Source organism: Melopsittacus undulatus, chromosome 11 (genome assembly GCF_012275295.1).
Source record: "Melopsittacus undulatus isolate bMelUnd1 chromosome 11, bMelUnd1.mat.Z, whole genome shotgun sequence".
Classification (NCBI taxonomy): Eukaryota; Metazoa; Chordata; class Aves; order Psittaciformes; family Psittaculidae; genus Melopsittacus; species Melopsittacus undulatus.
This window is the reverse complement of record NC_047537.1, coordinates 20,139,899-20,166,853: the sequence shown is the minus strand read 5'-3', so window position 1 is coordinate 20,166,853 and position 26,955 is coordinate 20,139,899. Positions and strand designations below refer to the sequence as shown.

The window sequence follows — 26,955 nt, the reverse complement described above, 5'->3', positions numbered from 1 at the left end:
TCCTTTCTCAAAAGCAGCATTTCAGTAGCTGTTTTCTAATGCTGTTGGGGTCAAATAGGTAACAAATGCACCCCGAAAGCAGGAAATAGTTTAACCACTGCACTCAAATACCTCCTGAGAATGAGCACAGTATAAACCCTACACAATAACGGTGGAAGCTCTTGCTGACGGAGGCTTGACACCATTGACCACAAGGGCTTATGGAAGCAGAGCTGTCCTTCCGAGAAAGCGGTGCTGTATCCTGTGCACAGAAGTTTGCGTGGTACGGAGGGATGCGAACACTCTGGGATCGAGACCAGCGCCGCGCTCAGCCGCTCCGATGCTTTCATAGGGAAAGCAACAGCACCTACGTGTGGCCAGCCCGAGTGAGGCGTTTGTAACGGTGTGGGCATGATCCTGCAAAGCTGAGCTGAAAGAGACCTCTAGGGAAAACCTGACTCGTAAAATCGGGATATCGTGGGTCAGTTTTGGTCCCTGCTATACAGAAAAAGATGTGGACACGATGGAGAGGGTCCAGAGAAGGACCACGAAGGTGATCCAAGGACTGAGAAGCCACATGAGGAAAGGCTGAGATGGGTTTATTCAGCCTTGAGAAAAGAAGGCTTAGGGAAGACCTGCAATAAGCAGTGTTCTAGTGTTTAAACAGTGGCTACAAAGGAGGAGACTCCCTTTTTACAAGGAGGCATATGGAAAAGACAAGGCAGGACAAGGTGTTATCCAGGAGGCAGTCCTGTCCTTTCTGATACGCCAGAAAGGTACAAATGGTCTCATATTTCTGTTTGAAATATGCTGGGATTGTTGTCATCCATATTCACCTTTTTCATGCTGCACTATTGAGGAGATTTATTTCCTAGGGGCTATTTTTAGCCATGGCACTGCAGTTAAGCCAAATGAGCCTGGCAGTGATAGCTCCCTCAGTGGGTTGCAGCTCCGAGGTGCAGCCACTGGGATGGGGGTTAGGCACGTTGAGCAGCATGTTCTGCAGCACATCAGGCACTCAGGCTTCATCTGGGAAGCACCAAGACTGGAAACTGCTTTTTGCTTCCCTGTGGCTCAGTCCAGCAGAGCCTGGTCCCTTTTGTATGTTTGGCTGTGTACATCCATCTTGATGCATTGTGTGATGGGTCTCCCCTTCTGAGCTCCTGCAGCTGGGATCAACCAGCTGGAATGCTGGTGTGATCAGCCCTGACCTGCTGTAGTCAAAGAGAGCTGGCACAGCAGACACCCACTGTTGAACTCTTGTGTTAGATGAGAAGATGCCAGAGTTTCTCACAGACTGATTTGCCTTGGGTGATGTGTTTTAGTGTGAGGTGTCCCTGCCCATGGCAGGGGGGTTGGAACTAGATGATCTTGAGGTCCTTTCCAATCCTAACTATTCTATGATTCTATGATTTCAGCTACAGAGCTGTGGCTACAGGATGGGCAGGAGGGAGCAGTGTTGGGCAGGGGAGGACTCTGTGATACCAGCCTTGGGAATAGTGCCAGTGCTGGAGAGAGCCTCTGCTATAAAAAGCCCCAGCGTGTGTGCAGATGAGGTTCCCAAGGTGGAGTGATGCTCCTTCTGGGCAGGGGTGCTGGCAGGTGGAATTAGGCCCTGGCAATCCTTTGGCGCAGGAATATTAAAGAGTGAAATGAACTGGGAGGAGGGAAGAAATAATGGTATCAAAGCCAAGTCCCTCGTAGACTTCAGTTTCCAGCATGCTGACCTCATATATGGGCTGCTGTGAGCAGCTCTGTCTCAAGGACAGGGACCTGGGAATACAACAGCATTAATGTGAGGTCTTGCTGCAAACAGGCCCTGGATACATCCTTCTAGGGGTGTTTTGAAAGTATCATGTATTTTCACTCTATTTATTTTCTTTGAGAAGCTGCAGACATGTAGGAACATGGAGACTTTTCTCTCTCCAAGAGGCTGTGTCTGCAGCAGCATGAAGGTGGTACAGTAATCTAGTACCAGATTTTACAGTTTGAAAAGTCCCCTAGGAGCTGGCTCGATGCCTATCTAAGTTAAACACTTAATGGCATGTATCTCCCAGCTGCAATATTGGACAGACACCTGAAACCAGCCTGGAGGACTTTAAAGGAGACAATTCAGGTTTGGCAAACTTGCTGGTACTAAATGAATGCAAAGGAGAAAAATTGCACGAACTTTCTTTTGTGAGAACAGTGATGCCATTTAAGAACTAGTTTAAAAGACTTAAAGGAATATGAAATCCCATATCTCTCTCAACATAAGAACTATACAGTATTTAGTGCTTTGGTACTAAGTTTTTGTAGTGCAACATGATAGAAATCGAAGACCCTAAATTCTATTGCCTTTCAAAGGCACCTGTGCTTCTGGAGCAGTTTGGAGGGATCTTCACAAGACTTTTGGTTTCCCAGCAAGCATGAAATCAAATCCCAGCTCTGATCATCATTGCTGTGGAGGGGAAGTGTGCAATCAAAACACTCAGCCTGTCTTGAAAAATCTCAGCCTCACCTAAGCTCCAGCCAACAGCCTGGTCTGCTTCAGGTGTAGTACATGCTAATGTAACAGGCACAATATGAGGGTCACACACATGTGCCTCTTGTGTTTTGTGCTCCCTGCTAAGCATGCCTCCTGCAGTGCCAGGCTTGGGATTACTTCTCAATACAAGCTACTTCTCAGCTAAAAAGCCATGAAGGCAAATGGTGGGGAATGCAGCTGATGTTGGCCTTAAAATGAGCGGAATGTGTTGAGGTCTGTGGCAGCAGGATGGCCCCACAACATATTTCTTACAGCTTAGATACACCAGATTGGATTCCTGCTGACACGTAAAGCCTTTCTCCGCAGCTCCGGCAGTGCTAAGAGCTGGGACAACCTACTCTTTTCCTAAACCCCTCCTGTGCTGTAATGCTGACCAAAACCTTGGAGTTTTGTATGGAAGGGGTTAGCATGTTGATATAGGGTCTGTGGTGCTCATCAGCATCACCTCCTGCCCTTTGTGTCTGCCTTCCTGGTATCTTATACATCTGGGTTTTATGGAGAAGAAGGAAGGATGGTGTCTCTAGCAGTCTTGAAGCAAGTGCTGTGTAGGCAATGTGTGGCTGCTGTGTGTGTTCCTACTCACTCACCAGCTTCAGAGCTGTAAAACTGGAAGATGCAAGAAGAACTTGCAGGTTTTGTGGCTGGGCAATGGGGCTCTGCTGCCAGGCAGGCGACAGTCACATCACAGGCTTCACCTCTGGTTTTAGCAAGTGGAAGGTCCACATAGGAAAAAGAAAAGAGTGGTGCCCAGGCTACAGAAATGCTGCAGTCGTGTTGCACCTTCTCGCATGTGGGAGACTCAAAGAGGACAAAGCAGCCTGTGGGAGGCAGGATCCTAGAGCTGAGTTCATGCAAGGACTGGCTGGGCAGCATGTGATATGATATGGTGTGACATGTCCCTGTAATCCTGATATGGAACTGGGTAACAGAAGTCTTTAGTTCACTTAATAAACCCTTCTATAGCACTAGCGCAGGACAATAAGGTCTTAGTTGAAATAGGAACCAGTGAGAAATTACCTTGCAAATTACTTACTCCCTGATTTGTTTCTGTATTCATTTATTACATAGCTCGGTTCTCTTTAGCCCACAGTCCCAAACCTACTTGAGGAAGGCAGATTCTGCAAAATGCCCTTAGATGAAAACTGGTTTGATACCTGCCCAGCAAGGCAGAGATATTCCCTGAGCAAGGAGGATGTTTTCCTGTCAATATAGCATTCAGATTTAGCTTCTGCCACTGTAGGCAACGCGGCATTAAAAGAAGGAGCTTAAGTTATTAAACTGAGCTGCTTTAATCATCCAGTTCACGGAAAGCCATTGCTACAGGAGACCTGAGGATTAATGTATTTTTACCGCAAAGCCAATACATCCATTCTGATCAGTTAGTGGTTGCTCACTCGAGCATATGAAACTCCATTCTCTGGGTTTGCACTCAATAGTATGGGACCAAATGGAGTTTTATTTGGAGATTGATCCTGTTACCTTGAATCTCATCATTCTGGTAGCTAGTTATGTTATTTTGCTTCTGGTTTTCCTGATCTCCTGTGTGCTCTATGACTGCAGGGGGAAGGATCCCAGCAAGGAATATGCTCCCGAGGTCCCTGCAGACACCCAGCCTCCGATCCGGTTGGTGGTGATGCAGCAGGGCTCCCCCAACACCCGCTGGGCAAAGGGGCTCATCTCTGCCTACGAGAATTCCTCTGACTTGCCAGGGAAAAGGACTACTGTTGTGTAAGGGGACCCTGCCTCGGCGCTCGGGTTTCTGCTGCCTCCTCTGCTATGTTTACTCTCCGTGTGCAGAAGGATAATGTGTTCACAAGGTAAGTTGAGTTGCTGATTTATTTGAGACCGTGCCATTGTCAGGGGGGTCATTTTACGTTTAGCAGTTTTCTGCACTGATATAGGCTTGCAGTCCTGCCTGCCATCCACAAAGAGACTGATTTCCATTAGTGCTGCTGCTGCTTTGCAGCCCTCTGGCAGTCAGAAGCAGTGGTGCTTTATCAACTCAGGCACTGAAAAGGGGTCTTGGTTTAATCTGGAGTCATGCTTGGTACTCTTGGTTTTGCAGGAACACGGTGTTGTTCAAAGCATCCCACCTACAGCACTGCCTTGTAGCCTCAGCACATCTTCTCCAGCCAGCAGAGTGCAAATGACCTTGGCAGGCTGTTTATCTCTCCAGTGAGAAAAGAAGCACAAAGGGTTTTGAAAGGATAGAGATAGTGCCTTTCTGATAGAAGCCAGCTGCTGCTCCCATCAGAACTTAATACTTTCCATATTGTCCCCAGAGGGCAGTGCCAAGCCTGTCTTGGCACTTATTTTCCATACGGAGAACATGAGCTCTGCTCTTACCAGGCAGAGTACCCCTTGCCCTGCACAAATCCCCTGACAAGATACAATATGCTTCCTGGAAAAGCTGGGCACGATGCTTCCTGCCCAAGGGAAAGTGTGAACCAGGGCAAATGTATCAGTAATGCAATATGTGTGAGTCATTGCTGCTGTCTGCCCCATGAAACAGCAATCTCTGACCCTTTGCAGCAAGTCTGACTTACGTCCTCGCTTTCAATGTGCATCTCCACGTGTCTGACCCTGCCTCTTGTCCCCAAGCCTTCTTTCAGCTGTATTGTGCTTCAGCTGGGCCACATGAAGGCTCTTATTATATCTCCAGTAAATCTACTCTTTATCTGTGTCACCTCCCGTTATTCTCCCCATCATTTGGAAGCTATGAGCTAGATGCCTTTTCGGCTAATAAGTTTCTTCCATGTCTTGCTGGTTTTCTCCCTGTAGGTGTTTGATGGACTGAAGTCCACATCTCTTGAAAGGAAGGAAAATGCTTTCTTTGTCCTCCAGGTGAAGCACAAATGGACAGAGATGAGGAATGTTGATCCTGTAGCCACAGAAGTGGCTGCAGTGTTATCTAGCTGTTCCCAAGCACAGCCAGCTCAGGTCATGCTCTGTCCCCATCAGGCTGGGCTGCAAGACTCACCTGAGAAGCTGGGGAGATGCTGCCTGGGTTGGTTCCTGCTGTGTTCCATGCTGGCAGAGGCACTTTGTCACTGGTGGCCAAACCAGGTTTTAAAACTAATCTGTCTATAGGGAATTTGTGGTTTAAGTTGTTTTTCCTGCCCAAACATACTGTGACCAAACAAAAATCTGAAATTTCTTTTCTGAAATCCCAAGATGGATGCCAGGTTCCTGTGTCCCTCTGGTTAACACAGTTACTGTGTGTGGTACTCTTTAGCTGGTGAGTTTTAACTGGTTATTAAGGGAAAACTAGTGTTGGACCAACACAGTTCAAGATATTTGTCCCCTATGCTATTTTACATCATCTTAAGGTGAAGTACCCTCAGAGTCCTATAGAAAGCTTTAGTAAACATGCTGAGATTTATTACCTGCCTACATCAGGTGTCATGGATGACTCACTGGATGCACTGGTCCTACTGCCTTCAGCACAGGCATCTTAAATACTTCCAGAAATAAACTGCAGTGAATTCAAATTGCAATGGAATGAATCTCTTGTTCAGCTGGGTTGCATGGTTTCTACCTCAGCTAGGTGGTAACCATCTGCCTGCGCTACATCCCAAAGTGGTGATTTATGCATCAGCCAGCAGAGCATCCTGGCAGAAGCAGAGAACTCTCAAGTATCTTTTAATTTATCTGTATATTTAAAAGCAGCCAGAATAGGTTGTGGCTTTCATTTTGGTTTCTAAATTCTTGAGGGTGAGCTTGGTTTTGTATTCAATCTGTCCTCTGCACCCCTGTGAGTTACATATACCCCTGGGTTTGGAAGGAAGGCTTCTGGGAAGCTTGATTAAAACCCTTGGTGTGATGAAACTGGTAATAAATCAGAAGTTGGAGGCATGATCCTTTGCCAAACAGACTGCAATAATTATGTTGAATGTCTTGTTTTGGTTATTTAGCAGTGAAAAAGTTCAATTAGTAACCACAAGTTGTAGCTGCTTTGCCAAAACTTGGCAGTGACTAAGCTGCTGGTATGTTATTGCCACTGTCACCCACGCAGGGCAGTGTTATCTTTTCTTGGGCTTTCCTATCTGCCTTATCTTTAGCTTGTAAGCTCTTGAAAGCCTTTTGTGTGTTCATGTATCATTGAACATGCTAGGAGCCTTCTTGGTGATAAGTGATTCTTGATGTTAGGGAACAGAAATAATAATCTTTGCTAAGAAGAGCCTGGGGGATGAAAACCAGCTCAAAAATATCACAGTGTGTGGCACAGCTCTCTTCACTGGTGGTAAGATACCACATAAAATGCCACAGTGCCAGAGAGGAACAATGTGAGTCTTTGATGAAGGTCATGCAAACAGTGTAATGATGCCAGGACACATTTTGTTTTCCTTGAACCTACTGGGGTTAGTTCATAAAACGCAATTCAAGTGCAGCCCCTGCACACCGGTGTTGTAGTAACCCCCTTAGGAACCACACTAATGTCTACGAAGAAAGCAGTCTCAGTACAGAGCAGGAAAAATTAACACTGAGCAGACAAAAGGGGTGAAGTGGGAACTGAGCTGCCCAAGGATCTTTACCACCCTGTTGTTTTTGTAAGTAGTAATGCAGAGATAGAGGCTTGCAAGGCTGTGTGAGTAAGTACTTTTATATAGCTGCATTTCTCAAGGTCTGCAAACCTTTTGTGTGCACCAGCCACAGACTCCTGGCTCCAATAATGCAATGCCAAAGTCATTGATTTTTGGTGTGGACAAGTTTCTTTGCTTGAGCTTTAAGCAGGCAGGCTGCAGTGTGCAGGGAGGCTGCAGGCAGGGGGGCAGTGCCTAGGAGCACAGTGTTCACATCTGTAGACATTTATCAGTTGTGATAGAGTTGGTGGACTCTGCCCTGAAACACGGAGGTAGAAGAGCAGTACATGACCCTTTCTTCCTGATAGTGTTTCTAAGCAGTGGGTAAAATCCCCTTCCAGAAAATGAGACACTAAAGTGTATCAGGATGTTGTTTTTCCAATGGGAATAAAATGGCTTTCTTAGTTTTTTCTCTATTAGAACAATATTGCTATATGAAAGCAGCGGGAGAGCCCTTGGGTATGTACAGAGAATTGCAAGTAATCAAATCTGTGAGTAAAATCACTGCTTTGCAGTACGTGGTCTCTGCTACCATGCTTTACTTAATGACTGTGGCAGGATTAATGCATGCAGATGGGCTCTTATCGGGCCAAGCTTGGAGGAAATCACCTGTGAAGCTGCATTCCCTCCAGCATTTGCAGTCCTCTGCCATGTCCTTTGCATAATTGGGAGAAACTGGGTACAAATGTTCTTGTAGCAATGCAGCTGTTTTCCCTAAATTGTGCCATGTAAAATGTGTGTCCCCTGCTGGAGTTCACACAGCCTAAAAAGCCTCCTGAAGCGAGGCTCTGCCAACAGCTATAACAAACCAAGCCATGCAGGGGAGTTGTGCAGAGACCTTTGAGGTATCTGCAGCATCATACACGCTCTGGTCCATGGCTGGCAACATGGGGAAAGCACTGGGATGGAAATGCTGTTGAGATCTGCAGCTGCAGTAAAACAGCACTCCTGGAGCTCCTGACATTGTCTGGTTCTTACACTGTCGTTCAGTTGATCAGGGTCTGTGCCTATGCAGAGGTGTTTTGCTGAGAGGATTAGGTGGTATTTTAAGGCTTGGGTATCTAGCATAGAAATACTGTTCTGACGTACATGCCATGTGCAAATAAGGTGTTGGTAAGAATTGTGTTAACATTTGTTCAGAAGCAATATGATTTGGAGAGTGTCAGATGGATAAGGATTTAGGAAATACGCTCTGTTCCCAATTCTGCCCTTGGCTTATGAGACATCCTTGGGCAGCTCAATTCCCACTTTGCCCCTTGTGTCTCTGCTCTGTGTTAATTTTTCCTGCTCTGCTGTCCTCTGTACTGAGATTGCTGTCTTAGACATTAGTGTGGTTCCGAAGGGGATTACTACTAAACTGGCGTGCAGGGGCTGCACTTGAACTGCATTTTATGAACTAAGTCCAGTAAGTTCAAAGAATGCAAAATTAAACAAACTCCAACAAAAAATGGCCGGAGCGGGTGAAGCAGTGAAGCTGATGAATAAACCATGGTACATCCAGGGAAATAATGGGCATAGAGCCTGAGGACACTTGCTTTGGGTGAGCTCTGGTCATCGTGGCAGTCTGGTGATCTGTAACTGTGGCTTGAAGGGAACCGAGTGGTGGCAGAAGGATTTATTGCTGTTCTGCAGGAAGCAGGAATTCAGTCTGCTCTGGCTCGCTTTCAATTGGCTTTAGAGCCCTTTTAGAGTTATGCATTACTGCTTCTGTAAAGCCTTTATTAAAGGGTTTCACAGAAACAACAGCAAAAAACTCCCAAACCAACCAGATTTCTCCAACATGAATTCAAGTCAAATGTGTCATTAAATTCACTGAAAACACATCTTTCATGTGAGCCTGGTCCACTGTAAATATACATCTAAGCCTTCAGGGTTTTTTTAATCCCTAATAAGCCACCGCATATGAGTAGAGGATTAGTCCAGACAGACTTAACCCATATCCACAAGGGAGAATTCCTTCCCCTGCAATAATTTTATTCTTTTTTAATTGGAAAAGGGATAATTTTTATATTTTTTTTAGCACACTGTTCTTGTGGTGCAAATGCTCATCCTCTGATAGTGCTAAGTATAGAAGCACAGCAGCAAGTCCAAGTCAAACCCCTTGGCTCTAAGAAGAGCTGAAGAATAGTTTTTATTGCCTAGAACCACATCGCCTTATGTTATCAGCTATTCAGCTTGCGTAATGCTGGTGCTTTGGTGGGAATGCCAGAAGAAGAACTAATATTGGGTGTTTAATAGGAAATACTGTTCTCCCAGCCATAATCCAGTGTTCTTTATACTTAGGGGAGCCTTACAGCCCAGCATGCCGTCTTTTAGATGGCTTAAAACTTGCAAGCCCTGTCTCCCAAGCTACCTTTGTATAATATACAAAGTATATATATATATATGTACTTTTTATAAGGTAAAGCATCAACCTGTGTCTCCTGGTCCTGCTCTAGCCCAAATGACTTTGTGAGTTTCCCAAGTGTTTGACTCCCTGTGCTGAATTTCAGTATCTGGGTGTTGAAAGAAAAGGGACTACTGCAGCCTGTACCCAGAATAGCTGCATTTCAGTGGGGGGTGAAATGACAGCCGGAGCCATAGTGAGGATACACACATGAGGAAGGTGGGAGGATGTATGCTGGGGGTATGTGGTGGCTCCTGCTGTCCAGGAGGAAAGCAGGGTGACTTGTGGGGCATCTGTCAGAGCTCTGAGGTAGAGATCTGGTCCTTCATGCTTGAGTGACAGGAAGTTAAATTGTGTGTAAGTAAATTGCTCTGACATTCACAGCAGGAAGCTGCCGAACTTAGCAGAAAGTCATACCAGGAATATAAAACATGGGACAACAGATATGGCTGCCATCTCTAACTGAAGTTACAACTGCTGGTTTTCCTGCCTTGCTCCCTCCTTCTCACGTGTTCCTGTTTCCTTGGAGATGCTGCTGCTTTATTTCCCCCTCTAATAATGACACTGTTTGACATTAACCTTTCAAAGAAGCATTTCCACCCTGATGTGATGATTTGAGTGCAGCTTTTGGAGGCAGATACTTGTCATGAGACATCCAGATCCAGCATCGGATTGTTCAACTCGGATAGGTCAGTCTCTTCCCAGCTCTGCAGCAGATGCTCTGTGTGGGCAATGAGACTGTGCCCTAGTTTCTCCATCTGTCAATGGCAGTAATAATTGTTACACAGCTGGGTGTTGGGTTGATTTAATATTTATGAAGGAACATGCGATCCTTTCACGGGTGATGCTACAGAGATGTTGTTAATTATGAATGATGATGTATTTGCATCTCTTCCTGAGCACAGGGAGACTTGGACATATTGTTTAAACACCCACATTTCACACTCCTTCAGCATTGAAGCTTATTAGGCTCTTTATTACCCTAAAAATACACTGAAGTTAACTTCTATTGACTTCAGCATGAGCAAAGAATATAGGCTTGGCATCCACCTCTATTTGTATTAATAAAATTGCCTAAATTATCAATATTTTTAATAGCCCAACCACCTTTAACTAAAATAAATGTATGAATTCAGGCCAATTCTATGTCTAAACCTTTGAAGAAAGGGATGGGAAGGCAGGAATCAGGCACATCCTTCTCCTGAGCCTTCTTCAAATGACACAACGGAGACATGAATTTCTGAGGGATTAATGTATTTATCTCAAGTCTCTTGCTGGAAACTGGACATATATAAATCAAATCTAATAAGAATAAGGTTGGTAGAAAAAAGGTCTGTGAGTAGCAGGGCTTGATTTAATGTCTGCATGTGCCATGGTCATTGGGTATAGCCCCTATACCACTTACCTTCCCTAACAACAACAAAAAGACAGTACTTGATGAACGCATATTAATAGTGCTTCTTGGAGGGGATTTGTTCCTGTTCTCTGAATGTTCTTTTTGTACATAAGTCACCTACTTGTTTCTTCAAAGAGAGAAAACCTTGTTTTCATTCCAAAAGAAAAGAAGGCAGTAGCAGCCTTGGCTTGCTGAAGGACACATCCCTTACTAGACAGAAAGGATCAATCCGAATCTCAGTCTGTTCCCAGCTCAGAGCAGTGTAGGGATGTGGTTTGCTATCTACAGGGCTCACAGCAGCATTTCCATTGAATCATTTCTCATCAGCCACCAACAGCTCTGCGATTTCCATCCCTCCAGGCAACAAACACAGGTTACAGCAGCAGATAAGGCAGGAACCCAGGGACACTGGAGGGCAAGAAAAGCTTTATAATTAGATGGGAATAGTATTTGATCACTTTTCAGGGCATTAGTTTTAGAGCAGGTTTACACTGTGGTTTAATAATGGGTGGGTGTTATTATTATTAGCAAAACTCCGATGCAGGCATGATCACACCAGGAAAAAGTAAGTTGACAATAAACCTTATTATGTTTGCTGAAACTCTGTGCACTAACTTGGCAAATAACCTCCTTAATTAATTGAAGCTCTATTTACAGTCGATGGAGAGAGACAGCTTGTAGGGGCATGCCATTAAGTCTGTTCTAGTGCAGACAAGGCTCTGTAAAGCTGCATTTTTATTAATGTACATCTGCAGAATAGAAATGGGGGCAGTGCTTGTGAAGCCAAGTGTTTTGTCCCTGGGGTATTGAATAGAAGGCAAATCTTTGGCATGGGGAGGCTCTGTGTTTGTTTTGGGAAGGAGACCTGGCAGGGATCCCAATGCTAACTCTGAACATCTGAGGAAAAGGATGGCTGCAAAGAATTATATTGTGACGCAGACAGGGGAAAGCCAGGAAATTCAAAGGCAGGACAGAGGCTCCTACCTTAACTCATTCTGGCATGGCAAAAACAGTCGTGAAGTGTTAACACTGCATCCTTGGGACGCTGTTTACTGGTGGTTTAGTGTGTCTTGAGAGGATGGAGGTTTTAAACCAACTTGTTGTGGTAGAGGTTAGAGAACTGCTTGGACAAGTAGGAGCTTTAAGCCGTAACTGAAGGAGAAGGTATGGCTCATCATTGTCAAGTCTGTGTAGTTTTGCAACTGTCTTGGTGGGGTTATTTGGCCTGGAGGACATGTGCTGCTCTCCTGTTACTATCTCTATAGGGATGAAAGGACAAAGGGCCCTTTTTCTTTCCCTCCAACTCTCTTGCCAGCTTTGCAGTGTGGCAGATCTCTTGTGATTTTGTGTTCTCAGTGTTTCAAAGGTCCATCAGTTTGGGGTGACAGTTAAACTGCCATGAGCAGGATGTAAGATACTATCACAGGATGGTTAATGGGAAATGATTTTATACATAGACTCGCTGCTCTTCTCCTTCTGCAAACAGAAAATGCTTAGTCCTCCTCATCTCCTTAAGGTGAATACATGATGTGATTTCACTGCCTGTGAGCATGCAGTGGAAGAGAGAGTCCCCAGCCTGGTGTGCAGGATCCAAGAGGAGCAGGCAGCAGTGCTTGTGGCAAGAGGGCAGAGAAAGGCTCCAGCAGTGGTGGGGCTGTTGAAGCTTCCCCTGAAAGGTTACTGAAGCCTGTCCCACAAGGCAGAGCTTCAAAGCATGGTCACACTGTAGGGCTGCTGTTTCCTGTTTTGTTTAGCAGCTGCTTGGGAGGAGGTGGGTTGTGACCGCAGTGTTTCTGTGTCCTCTCTGCTGGGAAGTGCACAGGGTAACCTGGAGTAACAGGCACTAGAGAAGCCAGGTCATTCCCATTTGTTTTAGAGCAGAAGTCAATGCATACTTACTGGATGAAAAGGATGAAGGAAAATAGCTTAAGGCCAGGCTGTGCCCTTGGCACACAAGGTGAAGCACTTCTCTTTGTTTCTAGCATTTGCAAAGTCTTGTTCTTACCTGGACTGGCCCAGGTCCAGCTGTTTGCTGTTAGCTGCTTCCCAGGCAGGTGTACAGCAGCACTCCTGCCTCTCTGCAATGCAGAGGGCACCCTTTGACCTCCAAGTACTTTCCATCCCGTGCAGATGGGTCTCAGCAGCCACCTGCATGTGCACAGAAGCCAGACCCCGTGGGGTGAGCACCCAGACCTCAGCAAGATTGCACCAGTGCATGTCCTGAGCAGGGCCAAGCAGGACGTGTGGGGCCAGTGGCACAGCTCTGAGTTGGTGCAGTGTGTGACAATGCTGTAAGTGTGGTGCAGCTTCCTGCCACCGCATCCTGCCCAGTGCAGGGCTTGAAAGCATCTTTGTGGATCAGACGTGTTCTACCACTCTTGTTTTGATTTAAGTGCTAACCCATCAGATTAGCTCTGCTCCTACGGGGCACCAGCTTTCCTGTCTTAACAGATAAACCCCTGTCAGCCAGATCACATCTATCTGAAACTCACAGAATAACCTGCCAAAAGGCAAGGAGGACCTGGATAATCTCGGAGTTCAAAGGGCTGCTTTGCCTGATCACAACTTTAACCTGAGGTGGGGACAGCATGTGCCCAAGCTGACTGGGGCAGGGCAAGGCTGCCACACTTGAGAAATAGGTTTGTAGGTACAGCCCTGGCTGCTGGCACAGAGCAGGCTCCTGCAAGGGGCATGTGGTGAAGTCAGAAAATGCTTTAATGTTTTGCCATGGATTCAAAAAATTGAAACAATCATAATCCATTATCTCCTAATGAAAGATATTACCTAAAGAAAAGCAACTATATCAGCTTCTTTGGTTGTTATACCCATATTAATGTACAATGCATGCATACACCTACGCATGCAGAGACATATGTCTGTGTGCACATAATTGCAGATTGTATAAAGATTGCAGGTGTTTCTGTTTTAACTGTGTATTACAGTAGCTTGAATTCAGAAGTCAGCCCAGCTTCATTCTCATTCTTCACCTTGCCTTGGACCACCCTTTTTCTTCACCAAAGCTAATGAGACAGGGCAGGTGATTTGACAGTCAACTGCGTCAAGCAACTACTGTCCAAAGCATCATCTTTCCAAAAAGCACATTCTGGGACACAGGCACAGCCCATCAAGTGCATCCTGTTTCTCTTCACAAACCATTGCTCTTTCCATGCTCCAGTTTTTGGATTTGCAGGGTACAGGTTTTGCTGCCTGAGACTCGCTGTGAACCTGGACTGGCTTCTAAGCCACGGCTGTGCTCTGCTCTTCCTTTCCCCATTGTGGGCAGGAGGTTACTTGAGGTAATTCAATGGGATTTCAGTGGGAATACACAAGTGCAAGTACAGTGCAGGAGAGAATGTCCAAATTTGCACAAATACACCCACAACTGACATTCAGCTGCCATGCTTCAGAGCTTGTTTCAAGACACAGTTTGGCTGCTGGACCTGTTTCTGCCATCCCTCTCTGGTTTCAGGATGAGCAGCTCTCCGCCTGTTGATTTCCACACTCCTTTTGCTGCTCTTTGTACAACAACATGACCACTAATTGCACCAGTGTTAAAAAGACAGTGTCTTAGTCCTCAGCCTCAACCCATGGACTGCAGGAAAGCTCTCCTGAGAGGCAAAGGCAGTTACTGTTGTGAACACCCCAAAGCCATGTCATTAGGGCATGCACCTGCAAGACACAGCACTGTGCTTTGTTTGCCTTTTGAGGGCCTTGAGCAATGTTTTTTCTTAGTCAGGATGCTTCATAGTGGACAGATGGCCCTTTTCAAGTGGAGATGGGTGGAAGATGAATGAAATCAAATATTTGATTCAGTTTGAACTAAAATAATTTGTCTCATCAGACTGTCTTCCTCTGATGTCAATCCATGGAAATACAGAGTGGCAAATAACAGCAAATGACCTCCCTGAGAGGCTGAGCCCTGTTTAGCAGAGATTTCACTGCATTCCCAGGGCTTTCTGGCATCAGTTGAGATTTGGTGTAATGCTGAAAATTGCTTCTTTTGAAGACTACACATCTCATTCTCTGAGTAGCTTTGCACCTTCAGAACTGAAGTCCTATGGATATAGCCCCCACAAAGCCTCCTGTGCAAAGGGGGTGTGTAATGGTACCATTATAGCAGCTCTGGCTGCTCCTCACCCAGCTGGGGCCAGCTGCTGGTAACAAGACCTTGTTTTTGTCAACCTGAGATCTCATTTCTGGCGCTCCTGTACAATGGCCTGTGTATTACACAAGCAGACTTGTACACAAGGTATAAGTCATCAGCTCCTTTCTTTCTCTAGCTTTTGCACAGAGGGTAAGAGCAGTCCTACTTCCTTTGGATAGTGCAGTAATTTATCTTTTGACAGTGGCTTAATGAAAACCAGGCTGTTCTCCCTGGAATTTGAGTATCAGCATTACAAAGAAATCCTTCCTTGACCTTTCCCTCTTGGCTGCTCCTGGAAATTAGAGTGTCTTCATCTTAATGAGCTCAGAGGATTGGGGAGTTGCAAGAGAAAAAAATCAGCTTCAAAACTACCTCTTGTGAATAAGTCAGGACATGTTTTTAGATACAGAGTGCTCTAAACCTGACCAGGCTTGTGCTCTCCTCATTCTTTGACTTCTCCAGCTGAGCTATTTCTTGGCTCCAGCCTATGGTTTATGATGCAAGGCCATATTTAGTTTGCGTGAGCTTTGTTGCAACATATAGACCAGATCCTCAGCTGGTGTAAATCAGTCTTTGCTCCCCTTTCTATCACTCCTGCAGTCAAATCTAGGTGGCAAGCCATGGGTGACCCATCTCTGATTGGGTATGTATGTACATATATATGAATATACACTCATTTGCAATATAAATATGCATCCTTGTAAGTCTTCCAAGAGCTGGGTCTAAATTGACAATGCAGTCACCCATGCAAAATGGAAGAGAATGTGCTAAATGGAAATGAGAGTAAGAACAGAATGAGGTCAGGAGGTGCTGATTTCAGGTTTACCCTTGTTTTCCCAAGGGTAAACAAAAGGATCCTGGAACTACTCAGTTCCCTACCTGTGGGTCCGTTCCTTGGGCACGTGGGCTCTGAACTGTGCCCATGTGCAGGGATGAACCACAGGTGATGTGAACACAGAGCCCAGCACTTGAAGAGCTGCCAGTCTGCAGGCGCATGCTCGGGCCAGGCAACTGCTGCTCCTCTAAGAGTGATGGTTTGTGACTGTACCCACTGGCTGGTATTGAAAATTGTCCTGATTTTACCTTTTTTGGCAGGTGAGATGAGTTCTTCCAGAATTGGTGTTATGGCTCAGTCAGATTTCAAGCCCAGTTTCATGCCTATGGAAGCATTCCTCCTCTCTTACCAACCTGAGTGCCTGATTAGAAATCCAGTGTGCTTCCACAGGGAGAGGGATGGGTACCTCCAGAGGAAAGTCAGACCTTAGCTGGGTTTTGTTTCTTCTGATAGAAAGCTGCAGGTGACAAGGCACTGCATTTGGATTCTCAAGATTCACTGGGAAGAAGGCAGTTTGGTCTCTACTGTGTATTTTGGGTTTCAGGCCTTGGAGGTGGTGTGAGCACAGCCATATTGAAGTTCCACTCCAGCTCCATGTCTTAGGGAATGTTTGCTGTGAGCTATATGTTAGGTTTGGATGTGTAAATAACAGTCTTTTGTAGTAATATACACAGACTATTTCACATACTAGTAGCAAGACAGTAAGCTTGGAAGAGAACCATGTTTGCAAAGGGCTGTAGTGGCAAATGTTTCCTTCTTGTGTCGGTGTACAGCACATAGTGGAAGCCAGTATATAATGGAGAATCTGCAGGAAAGCTAATTCATTCTATCAGTGTGAAAAACACATACAAAATGGCTCTATATTTATATTTGCAGAGTTTATTAGCACAAATAATAGTGAGGGGAACAAAAAATAAGCTGCAGTGAACATAAAATAAACCATACTGAATATGGGAGTAGTGTCAGTAAACCTTTCCTTGCTGCTGCTTCAGTGCCTTTATCCAACATCAGTGCTGAGCATTCCCAAAACAGGACTGAACAATTCAGCTACAAAGAGAGCCAGGGAAGAAAAGATAGTGATTACTGTTTATGAAATCAGGCTAAGACCTGGATGGAGCAGCCATGTGTAAGCGTGAATGTTGTTACATGAAGGGATAAATGTGCATGTATAAAATGTCTTTAAATGATTTTAGTTCATTTTTAATAACAAACAATAAGAGTTTCACTGCCTCGCCTGCAAGCAGCTGAAGAGCTCATTCTTTCAATGCTGGCTGAAGTTCCAACATAAGAATGTGATTTCTTATGAAATCATATGAAAAAAGTTAGCCATAGCTGACAGTTTCTGATTGTGGCCTCTGGGTGTTATTTTCCAAGTGAGAAGGTTAATAGATACCAGCTTTGCCACTATAAAATGGGGAAAACAGCTGCAGTTCTTACTGCAGTCAGGTGGCTGAGCATGGTCATCTCTGAGTAGGAATATGGTGTTCTGCTCACCTGGCTGTGGTGCAGTAAAAACTGGACACGCCTCATCTCCGCAGGGATTTTACAGCTCTGGAGCTGAGGCACATTCATTATCTTGCCGTCAAAACAAACCATTCTCCTGCACTAAGGGCAAAGCTGCTGCTCGGAGCTGGCCTCAAGAGCTGGAATAACAGGGGTATGTGAGGGCAGGGCTGGAGGTGAGCTGGCAGGGCTCCCCAGGGCAGGCATGCAGAGTGGTGCCTGCATTACCACGTGCTTAGCTCAGGCTGTCCCCTGCTCTCGTGCCCATTTTTGACAACAAAACCAGCTCCACCACCTCCTCTGTGTGAACACTGGAAGAAGGATGGGCATTGTCCCATTCTCTTTCCAGCTGGGAACACTCTCCAGTGTGAAAACATTTCCATCTGGTGTAGTTACCCCCTAGTCCATGCTATGACCAGCCCTTTTTTGGCAGCCAGGTGAACAGTGTGTGTGGGGTGTCAGAGTGGGAGCCTTTGCTGGGAGCCCATCCTCACAAACAAAACAGTAGCAGATGACTGAAATGCAGTCCCACATAGGCTGATTGGTCCTTCTTGGGTGCTAAGACTGAAGTGAAGATGGGCATGTCTTTGTGGTGCTGTTCTTCATCCCTCCACCATCAAACACTACTTGCAGTGGGTAAACTGTGACCAAAATAGAGACTCTGAACTGCTTGGTTTGTGTTTTCACATTTCAAGATAAAAAGCAGGATTTGAGATGTAAAGCTCTGCAGAATCAGCCAGAATAAAAGTGCAGAGAGCAGCCCTGGCTTGCAGCGGCTGCCCTGGGGTCACAGCTCTTGACACCAACTGAGGATCTGCCCTTCACACTGAGCAGAAGGGCTGGTTCATTCCTGTCATGCCATGTGTGGTGTTGAGTGCAGCACGGCTTTTACAGGCAGGCACGTTCGTCACCCACAGCAAAGTTTAATGGAGAGCCAACCTTTTTGGCAGCTTTTTATTACAGGGAGGTGAGAGGCTTTATGTGAACAGGATTTGTGAAGGCGGGTGAACAAATATTTGTTCTCTGCTCCTTAGCAGCAGAGATGCCTACAAACAACATCTCCATTTAAGGCCCCACTCACTTGTTACAAAAGACTTGGTCCAATTTTGGTTCTGTTATAGGCCTCCAGCTCATTTTGCAGGTTGTGTAACGTGTAGCTCAGCCCCCGCCCCATAGCACTGTACAGAGGCAAGAGTCTTGACAGAGCCACGCTGCAATGATGGAGATGATGGAAATCCTCCATGGGGTCTGGGTAGCAGCTGTAAAAAGGAGAACTTTGGGATCCTCAGTCTTGTACAATTCCATCTATATCTGATTATCACAAACATCAATCTGCACCCCGTGAACACAGGATCTCGCCATAAGCATCCAAGCCAACAGCACACCAGTGCAGGTGGTTATTTACCCAGTGGGACTTGGCTGCTCCAGGCAGTTGGCTCTCCTGCAGTCACCGCACCAGAAGATATGGTTCACACTACAGGGGAAAAATGTGTTTCTAAAGACAAAAGAAGTCAACAGGAAAAGATCTAGCATGCAGATTGAGTGCTCAAGTTACATTAGGGCTGCCCTACAAAGGACCAAGGATCAGATCAGATTATCACAACTGCAGTTTATAAAACCTCTCCCTCACAGCTTGGATTAAACCTTAGAATGCATACTGAAAAGTAAAAAAAGAGAATTGAATATTGACTAGCTGTGCCCAGAGTGAACATAGGCTATCCAGTGTGTGATTTTTCCTACAGGAAAAAATAGTTTAGTCATGGTATTATGTACTGTGCCATGTTAGACATATACAGAAAGACTAAGCCAGAGTTGACTAATTCTGGTGCTCTCTAATGTTAAGGTCTTTGATTTGCAACTTTAGTATTATTCTTTTATGTTGTAGGTGGAGACATTTTGTGCTTAAAAATGTCTATTTTTAAACCAGCCCTTGTGTGGCAGAGCACAGGGCTCTGCTGTGCCTGCAGGGAAGCTGTAAGAAAAACAACAGCTTGAACAACCTCTGTTAGATGATCCCAAAACTAATGACATTTATCAACCATTTATTTTAACCTTCTGCATTGCAGGCATACCCGTGGAGGTATGGATGGATCACCTCAGTCTGGATGGGACTAATGTAGCTGCACAAAGGTTGGGCCTCTGCTCCCCAAAGCTCTAGAACAAGAGGAGAGATACGAGGTCCTCCAGACTATCATCTGTTTGCTGCTGAGGGGTGTCTTTCCTTAAAGCAGATTCCCTCCTTTCAGTCTTGGAGGGCACTAAGGGCCTTTTAAATAGTTAACATTAGTCCAGATGTACCCAGCAGAGCTCTACTGCCACAACAGGAGAATTTGGGTTTCTGCTGAAATGTGCCTTTAGAAAGCTCAGGTGGAAACATTTGTAATTTTCACCAGAACCTCCACAAAGGGTTTCCCAGTGCCAAAGGAACTGATGTTTTGAGCTTCTTTTTGTTTAAAAAGCTAATATTTAAGTAAAATACTAGTACCAAACTCCACTAAAATTTACAACTAATTGGTAGCCACTCAAACCCTAACATTCCTATTTACGTCAGATGTGAGACTGGTTGAAGTGAGTCGTGTGCAGTTGCTAACAGCAGTGAGGGGCCAGCTGAGGGCACAGGCAGATGCCACCATGGTGGCTGGCTGTGTGCCACACTGGGTGAGCAGCACACACCTTCCCCATCCTCGCTCTCACACCAGGGCTGTATCTCACCCTGTAATTTATAAAACTGATCCTGCCAAAACCCAACAGGAGGAGAGTGGTGTGACCTCAGCCAGGAGGAATGGTCCAAGCACGGCACAGGAATTCCTGGGCTTTGATCTGGTGCCAGCACCACATCCCAGCTACTGGGGGAGCTACTGAGGAAACAGATTTTGAAAGCATGGCCTTCCTCCAAGGCCCTGGATTCCATTCCCAAAAATGTGGCCTTGCAGTTTTGCCTCCACAAGCTACAGATAAGAGGGTTGTAACGTCCAGTGCGGCAGAACAAGGTCAGCCCTTGTGAGGACTCCTGCTCCTCTCTTTGGATAACCAGAAGCAGCTCAGAAGTGACAGCCCTGGGGAAGGAGCAGTTTCTAAAGAGCCATGCTCTATACCCACATCACCAAGGACACTGTCTGTTATCTCTTGATTTCATGGAACCAGCTTACCTTTGTCCTTGTACACACTGCTATTGTGCCACAAGAGTCCAGGGGACAGGAATTTGCTGTTTGAGGGTCCAGTCTTGGAAAAACAGCTTGAGGGACTCTTGTGCCCCTCTGGATGCTTGTTTACCCATTCCCTCTTCAACTGGCTCCTAAAAGCCTCCCAGCTGTAGGTTTTTTCCCTGTAGGCATTCCCACAGTTATGCAATGGATCAGCCTCACCACTGCAGGTCCAACCACTCAGTTACACCACAGAACACTCCAGACTTTCATCCACCACAACAGTCAGGTCAGTGTCTGTCTGAGAACCTCTCTCTTCCACCAAAGGTAACATAATATATCTTTATCTTCACTTTTTCTATCTCAAGAGTGAAGACTGGCTGGATAATGGAAGCAAGGCCTCACAAAGGTTGCCAGCAGCAGTTACATCTGTTTTGCAATCACTGTTTGTGAGCTGAGTAGGCAAATTTGCACTGGAATCAAACCTCTTGATGCCTCTGTCTCTTGCATGTCCTCTAACCTCTCAGCAACTTGGGCTGTCCACCAGTAACTAAATGGTATACACCAAGAATTTCCTGCTGTCCGAAGGAATGTTGTGAAACAGAACTCCCTTTACTCTGTGTAACAGAGCACAGCCAAGAGAAAAAGCATTTGGGTTTTTGTCTTTGAATACCGTGATTTCTGCAGAAACACTGGGGAAAACAATGTCTCAACCTATCAGGGGAATTGCAAGTCAGACGATCTCTGGCTTTTCTTGTCCTTGCCAGCCCCTCTGCTCCCTCTTTCCAAGGCTAACAAGCATTATTTACATTGGGAGATATGGTAGGAACAGTGTGTCTAGTGTTTGTTGGGCTCTAGTGAAGAACGCACTCATTTTGCTTTTGAGTTGTGTTGGTAAACATTTGCCAGCAATAGAGAAAATAGATTCATATTTTATTAAGTCCATTTACAAATCCTTGCAGACCTGATGTAATACTGTGTGTTGGAGCACTGAAGTTCTCTCCCTTTCCAAACCTACACCCCAGAAACCTGACAAGGTGTTCACCAAGGTGCTCTGCGAGGAAGTCCATGTGGTGCTGGCAGGAAGGACAAAGTGAGCTCACAGCATGTCTGGTCTTGGACTCCACACAGCCCTGCCAGTGAGGCCCAGCTCCCACACCAGCCTGACCCTCACATGCACCTCTCCAGCTGAACTGACTTCATTCAGCTTTACCTCCTCTATTTGTATTCTAAACTATGGAGAAGACGAGCTGCTGGTTTAAGCTAAAATACAATCATCAAAATACAATTCAAGCAAACTTACCTTTCAAATCCCAAAACAATCCAGAGTAAAATTTCAACCTTTTAACCACTGACAAGAAATCAATTTATTTTCTTTTGCTAAATACGTTTAAAATCTCTAAGCAGTCCAAATGGGACATTTCGTCTCAGATGACAAATGATGGGCTAAACTCCACCCCTCCATTCACTTCAGGCTTGACCTAGAGCTGATAGGAAACAATGAGAGCCTTTCTGTTAACTTAAATGGATTTTATGTCAGACCCATTAAGTAACAGCTTATTTCACTTCATTGATTGTGATGTTCAAAATGAGGTATTAAGAGTGATTATGGATGGCAGACACGTTCACTGAGTGAAACCCCAATGGTGGGAAGAACAGAGAAGGGCGAAATGTTTTTGTATGTCAGTGTCTAAAGCAATGATTAAAGATGGTCAGCTTTACCTGTGGAAAGGGTTTAAACATGGAACTGGTTTATTGTGCCTTGGGTGTAAGCGTGAACATTTTTGCCTGTTAGCTTAAGTTTCATACCAATTTCAGGTGAAGAAACTGATAGATGTTCCGAGAGCTATGTGCCACACAACCATCACCAACAGGTTAAACCCTTCATCGTGTTTTTTTATGGTGCAATTACTAAAAGCTATAAACGACTGACACTTGTTATTTCTAAAAAAGCCTTGAATTGTGGCACCTTTATGACTAAAGCTTCCCAAAGGAAACACTACAGAATCAATGTCTGAAAGCAGAATATTCCATGTTTTTTGAAGTAAAAGTCGACTGCATTCACTAACAGACTTGATTCATCTGATGACTCAGAATTTGTGCAGCTGGTCCAAGGCCAGTACAGAGACTGACAAGTGCTGTTCTTCCTCCTTCTCCTCTAAAGATGTGATCTTTTCTCAGTTACACAAAGCACCTCCTGCCCTTGCATCAACTTCATCTAAGCAGGAGGTTTAATGCGTAACATTCAACAGGAAGGAATTGGATTTTTCACTCCAACAGAAAGTTCTCTTTGTAACAAACAAATCACTGTTATCCTACTGAAAACTGTTACTTATGGAAAGATGTTTGAGGTAAATCATGAATCCAGATAAACTCAACTCTGTTAAGCAAGGGAAAAATACCAGTGTTTTTGAAACAGTCTTAACAACTGATAGAGTAGAAATGTGCTTTTAGGCTCAAGTATGCCATGGGATCTTAGCAACTTTCAAAAAGAGACCTTTTCATATTTTCTATTATTTTAAAGATAAATTAGTATCAAATTTAATCTTTGGTTTTCTCAGTATGGATTTTGAAATCTGTGTAATTTTGTTTCCTACCAGAAATGCAATACATGGTACAACTATTATTTGGTACATAGACCAAGTGGCTGTGAAATGGTGTTTCTCCTCGTAGGTTTGAGGCCATGAAAAGTACACTTTTATCAGAATTACTGACAAAAGAGAAACATTAAGCAGAATTTAACATTTCATTTTCCAGCCTACTGTAATCTAATACAAGGCACATCCCTCCAGAATCCCTTGTTTTGCTTGCTGTCAGTCTTCACTATTCTGTTAGGTAATGCTGTAATCCAATTTCAGGTTTAATGCTGGCAGCAAGAGCACTGTGACATCAGGTACATGTTTATGTTTCAACATTTCTACTGCAAGCAGCTGTATATGCTAAGGAGCCAGCCCTTCTTAGATGCTTGTGTCACCCTGGAAAAGTTGCCCAGGCCCGAACTAATTCCATTAGTGTTTGGAAAGCTATTTATAAGCCTGCCTTCTGTGGGATGACCTTATTAATTAGACTGGGGAGGGCTGAGGGAGGGAGAGGTGCTTGTTTCACAAGCCAATTGACATGCATTTCAGCAAGAGATGCTTCTCCTTCACACTGCACTCAAAAAAGACTGTTAGATAAAGCTGAATCTGGGTCAGTTTGAATCAAGAAAGGAAAAAAAGTGAGCTACATCCAGCTGTCTGCAGGACCCTCATCCTAGTTCAGATCCAGAGCATAACTTTTAGCAGGGCAGCTCTGCTGCTGTGTCCTCAGACGGAGCAGGAAAGCCCAAGCCCTTCCCTGAAGGGCTCTATGTTGGTTTGCCCACTTGATCTGTACTACAGAGATGTGTTTGAGGACAACCTCAAGCATTTCCCCCAGTGAGCATCCCACTGCTTATACTTAAGCATGAGCTTGTGCCCAAAGTGGAGCACACTGCTTTATCTTGGGCTTGCCTAAGACCTATTGCTGTCCTGGTCTTACAGTCCACATTATTGAAAAACTGATTTTCACATTAGAAACCTGAAGAAGAAATAGAATTTCCTTCAAAAATTGCACCAGGAAGTTATGTCCTAACAGCCAAGATCTGTTTTAGAATGTATTTCTACAATAACCACACACGCATCTGAAGCAGGCACTCAGTTACAAACCACTTACTTCTGAATTTGTTCTCTAAATCTAAGGAGGGGAAGGAGCTTTACCTCTAAAGCTTCTTGCATTATCACATATATCCCTCAGAGACTAGGTCCTCATTCTCTGTTTTGAAGTCAAAAGAAAACAGAAGAATATTTTTCTCCACCCTCATTCACCACAAATGTTTGATTTGTTCTCCCATGTAGACTGGGAGTGGAGAGGAGTTTCACCTGTCAAACTTGTTTCCCATGCCTCATTAGTGCCCATGCTGCTTAGCTTGCCTCCCTGCTGCATTACATTGGCTAAGAGCTTCTCGAGCCATAGCACGCTGCTCTGCTCCCTCCACAGTCAGCCTCTCACCCCTGGCACCTCCAAAAAGTAAGTACCTGAGAACATTAGCAATGTCTTGTCACCAAGGCATCTGTTTTGGCAGTCATGGAGCTGCTTAGAAATGTTTGTTTCTCTGTTACCTGTTTAATAAGTCAGGAGACTGGATATTGTGCAGGCTTATTGTAAGAACTTGTCTGTGCCAAACAGCCAGAAGAAACCCAGCTTTTGTGTGAGATGTTTAGTTTTATTCATATAACCTCCTGATCAAATTTCATTCACCACTGACATCTCATTATCCTCTTGGGTGGGGAAAAGGAAGCTTTCAGCAAGTCCCACCTATTTGTTTGACAGATTTGTGCAACCCAAGACAATTTTACAGTGCAGGAAAAAAACAGACCCCACTTTTGTGTCCCTATTTGCATAATCCTATAAAAGCATTTGATGTCTGATTCAGGAATTACGTAGGCCTCTGTCTGTGTCAACTTAATGCTTATAAGTAGTCCAGGAGAGCAAACTCCATCCCTAGACAAGCAGATAGTGCCTGTGAGGGACCAGCAGGAGATTCAGCATGGGAAAATTTGACCTACAAATAATAAGGGCAAACCACATAGCCCATGTACTCATTGACTTCACTGCTGAGACTGTCAGCAACTGCAATTACTAACAGATTTTCTATGCAAATACCTTCTATTAGGTGCCAGAGGGGGTCTATTAGATATCAAACTGGGATTGCCCAGTTCATTGTGGACAATCCATTTTACAAATACCTCACAGGCCTGATCAGAACTAAATTCTTTTTGCCCAATGAAAAAATAATAGGTTAAATTTCTTATTAATGAATTATTCTTGGATGTTCATTTTCAATACATTGCTTCTTCTTCCAAATGCACTATGTGATAGTGCCCCACAGCAGGGATGCATTCAGTAAGGAAAGTTCTTCCATCTTCTCATAACCCTGACTCATTTATTAAAATACATTTCTGGCTGAGCTCACTATGACATAGTTCCAGTCTTAAGAACATTTTAAATCAGATGGACATTGGGTATTTGAAGGCTTTTTATTCTTTCTTACCTCTTTGTAAGTAAGAGTAATCAAACTAATAGGTTTTTGCTTCCTTAATTTTGTATGCTTAATGCCAGTGCTTAATGTCAGTTTTTAGGGTTAGATAGTCACTTGGCCCATAGTAAGGGAGTTCTTTTGCTGTGATTGTTTATAAAGGCATTCTGATTCATTACATCATAAAAAGCAATTACAGAAATGAGTTCAACAAGAGTCACTGGTACTACAAACATGTTACTGGTCAGGATGGCTCTATGTTGAGTAATTTAGTGATCTCCTTAAGAGACATAGACATTCAGGTCAAAAACTTCCAGTCTCATCACTGCTGTCATGATGGTTGGTGGTCTTGTTAACCTGGTTCCATTTGGTTAAGCTTCATGATTTGAATGTTCTTGTTTTCACTCAAAATGAACAAGTTGGGAACAGTACTATTTTTAACTGCATCTTGAATCTGTAAATCTTTGATGCTCCAGCAACAGGAAGCTACAGCATTTGTTGTTTTAAAGATCTCACTATTCTGTGACCACAGAACCAAGGTGGAAAAACAGGCTTTGAAAACTGTGAGGAGAAAAACTCTCTCTGAAACATCTGCCTTCTAGCTCAAACGGCAAAGACAGCAGGAAAGGAAATGAAAGTGGCTTGGAGAGAGAAGAGTCAAGTAAGAGCAGAGGGAGTGAGAGGAGACAAAATGCAGTGCCTCTGTGCACACTTTTCAAGATCTCAGCAGATCCATTCTATAAGTCAGTCCAGCTTTTCACCAGAAACCCCAGAAGTCAGCCTTGCAGCCATGGTGTCCACAGCATCACCCATTCCAGCACAGTTTTACAGCCTGAAAGAGCAAATGACTGGGCAGTCACAGAGCAATGCAAGGGTGGGAGTGTGGTATTGAGCAGGAAGGTACCTGCGCCGCCACAGCTTCAACCTCGAAGCCCTGTATTGGGATGCTGCTGAAGCCTCAGATGTTCAGATGCATCCATGCATGCATGGCTGGGTTCAGCAGTGGTGTTCTCAAACTTTGTTCCTTTTGGATTAACAGATAACATAAACAATATGAAACTTAATCAGCAGTGACAGTGTTGAATCAGGTGACAGATTGAACTAACTTATTAACAGTGATACCTCCCTAGATTAATGGGAAGTATTTCCCAGGGAACTAGGTTGGCTTTGCATTTCAGGAGCTCTCCTTTCCAGCAACAAGCTCTACCTCCCCTTTAAGCAAAGTTGAGCAACTTCCTGTCTGCAGTGGTCCTCTGGCCCAGCCCCAGCTGTCCTTGCTGGAGACCAAAATCTGCAATTTGGACCAGAAGAGCTTATTCTATCCTGAAACTAGAGAAACTGAGGGACAGTTTATAAAGCTTTTACCACCCAATCAATTCCTCACTCCTGGCATGAAGGAAGAA

General features: G+C 44.6%; 1 protein-coding gene across 2 annotated transcripts in view; it reads left to right on the top strand.

The window, feature by feature from the left end:
* The first annotated feature begins 4,275 nt into the window (after positions 1 to 4,275).
* The window catches only part of MMD (monocyte to macrophage differentiation associated), a 40,780-nt gene continuing 18,100 nt past the window's right edge, over positions 4,276 to 26,955 (top strand). Inside the window, exon 1 of one of the 2 annotated variants that reach the window (XM_034067669.1) lies at positions 4,276 to 4,323. In XM_034067669.1, the coding sequence (XP_033923560.1) occupies positions 4,283 to 4,323 (41 nt within the window). In that variant the 5' untranslated portion in view covers positions 4,276 to 4,282. Of the gene's footprint in view, positions 4,324 to 24,435; positions 24,544 to 26,955 lie in introns of those variants that run through there. The other variant, XM_031046374.2, reaches the window with a different exon arrangement.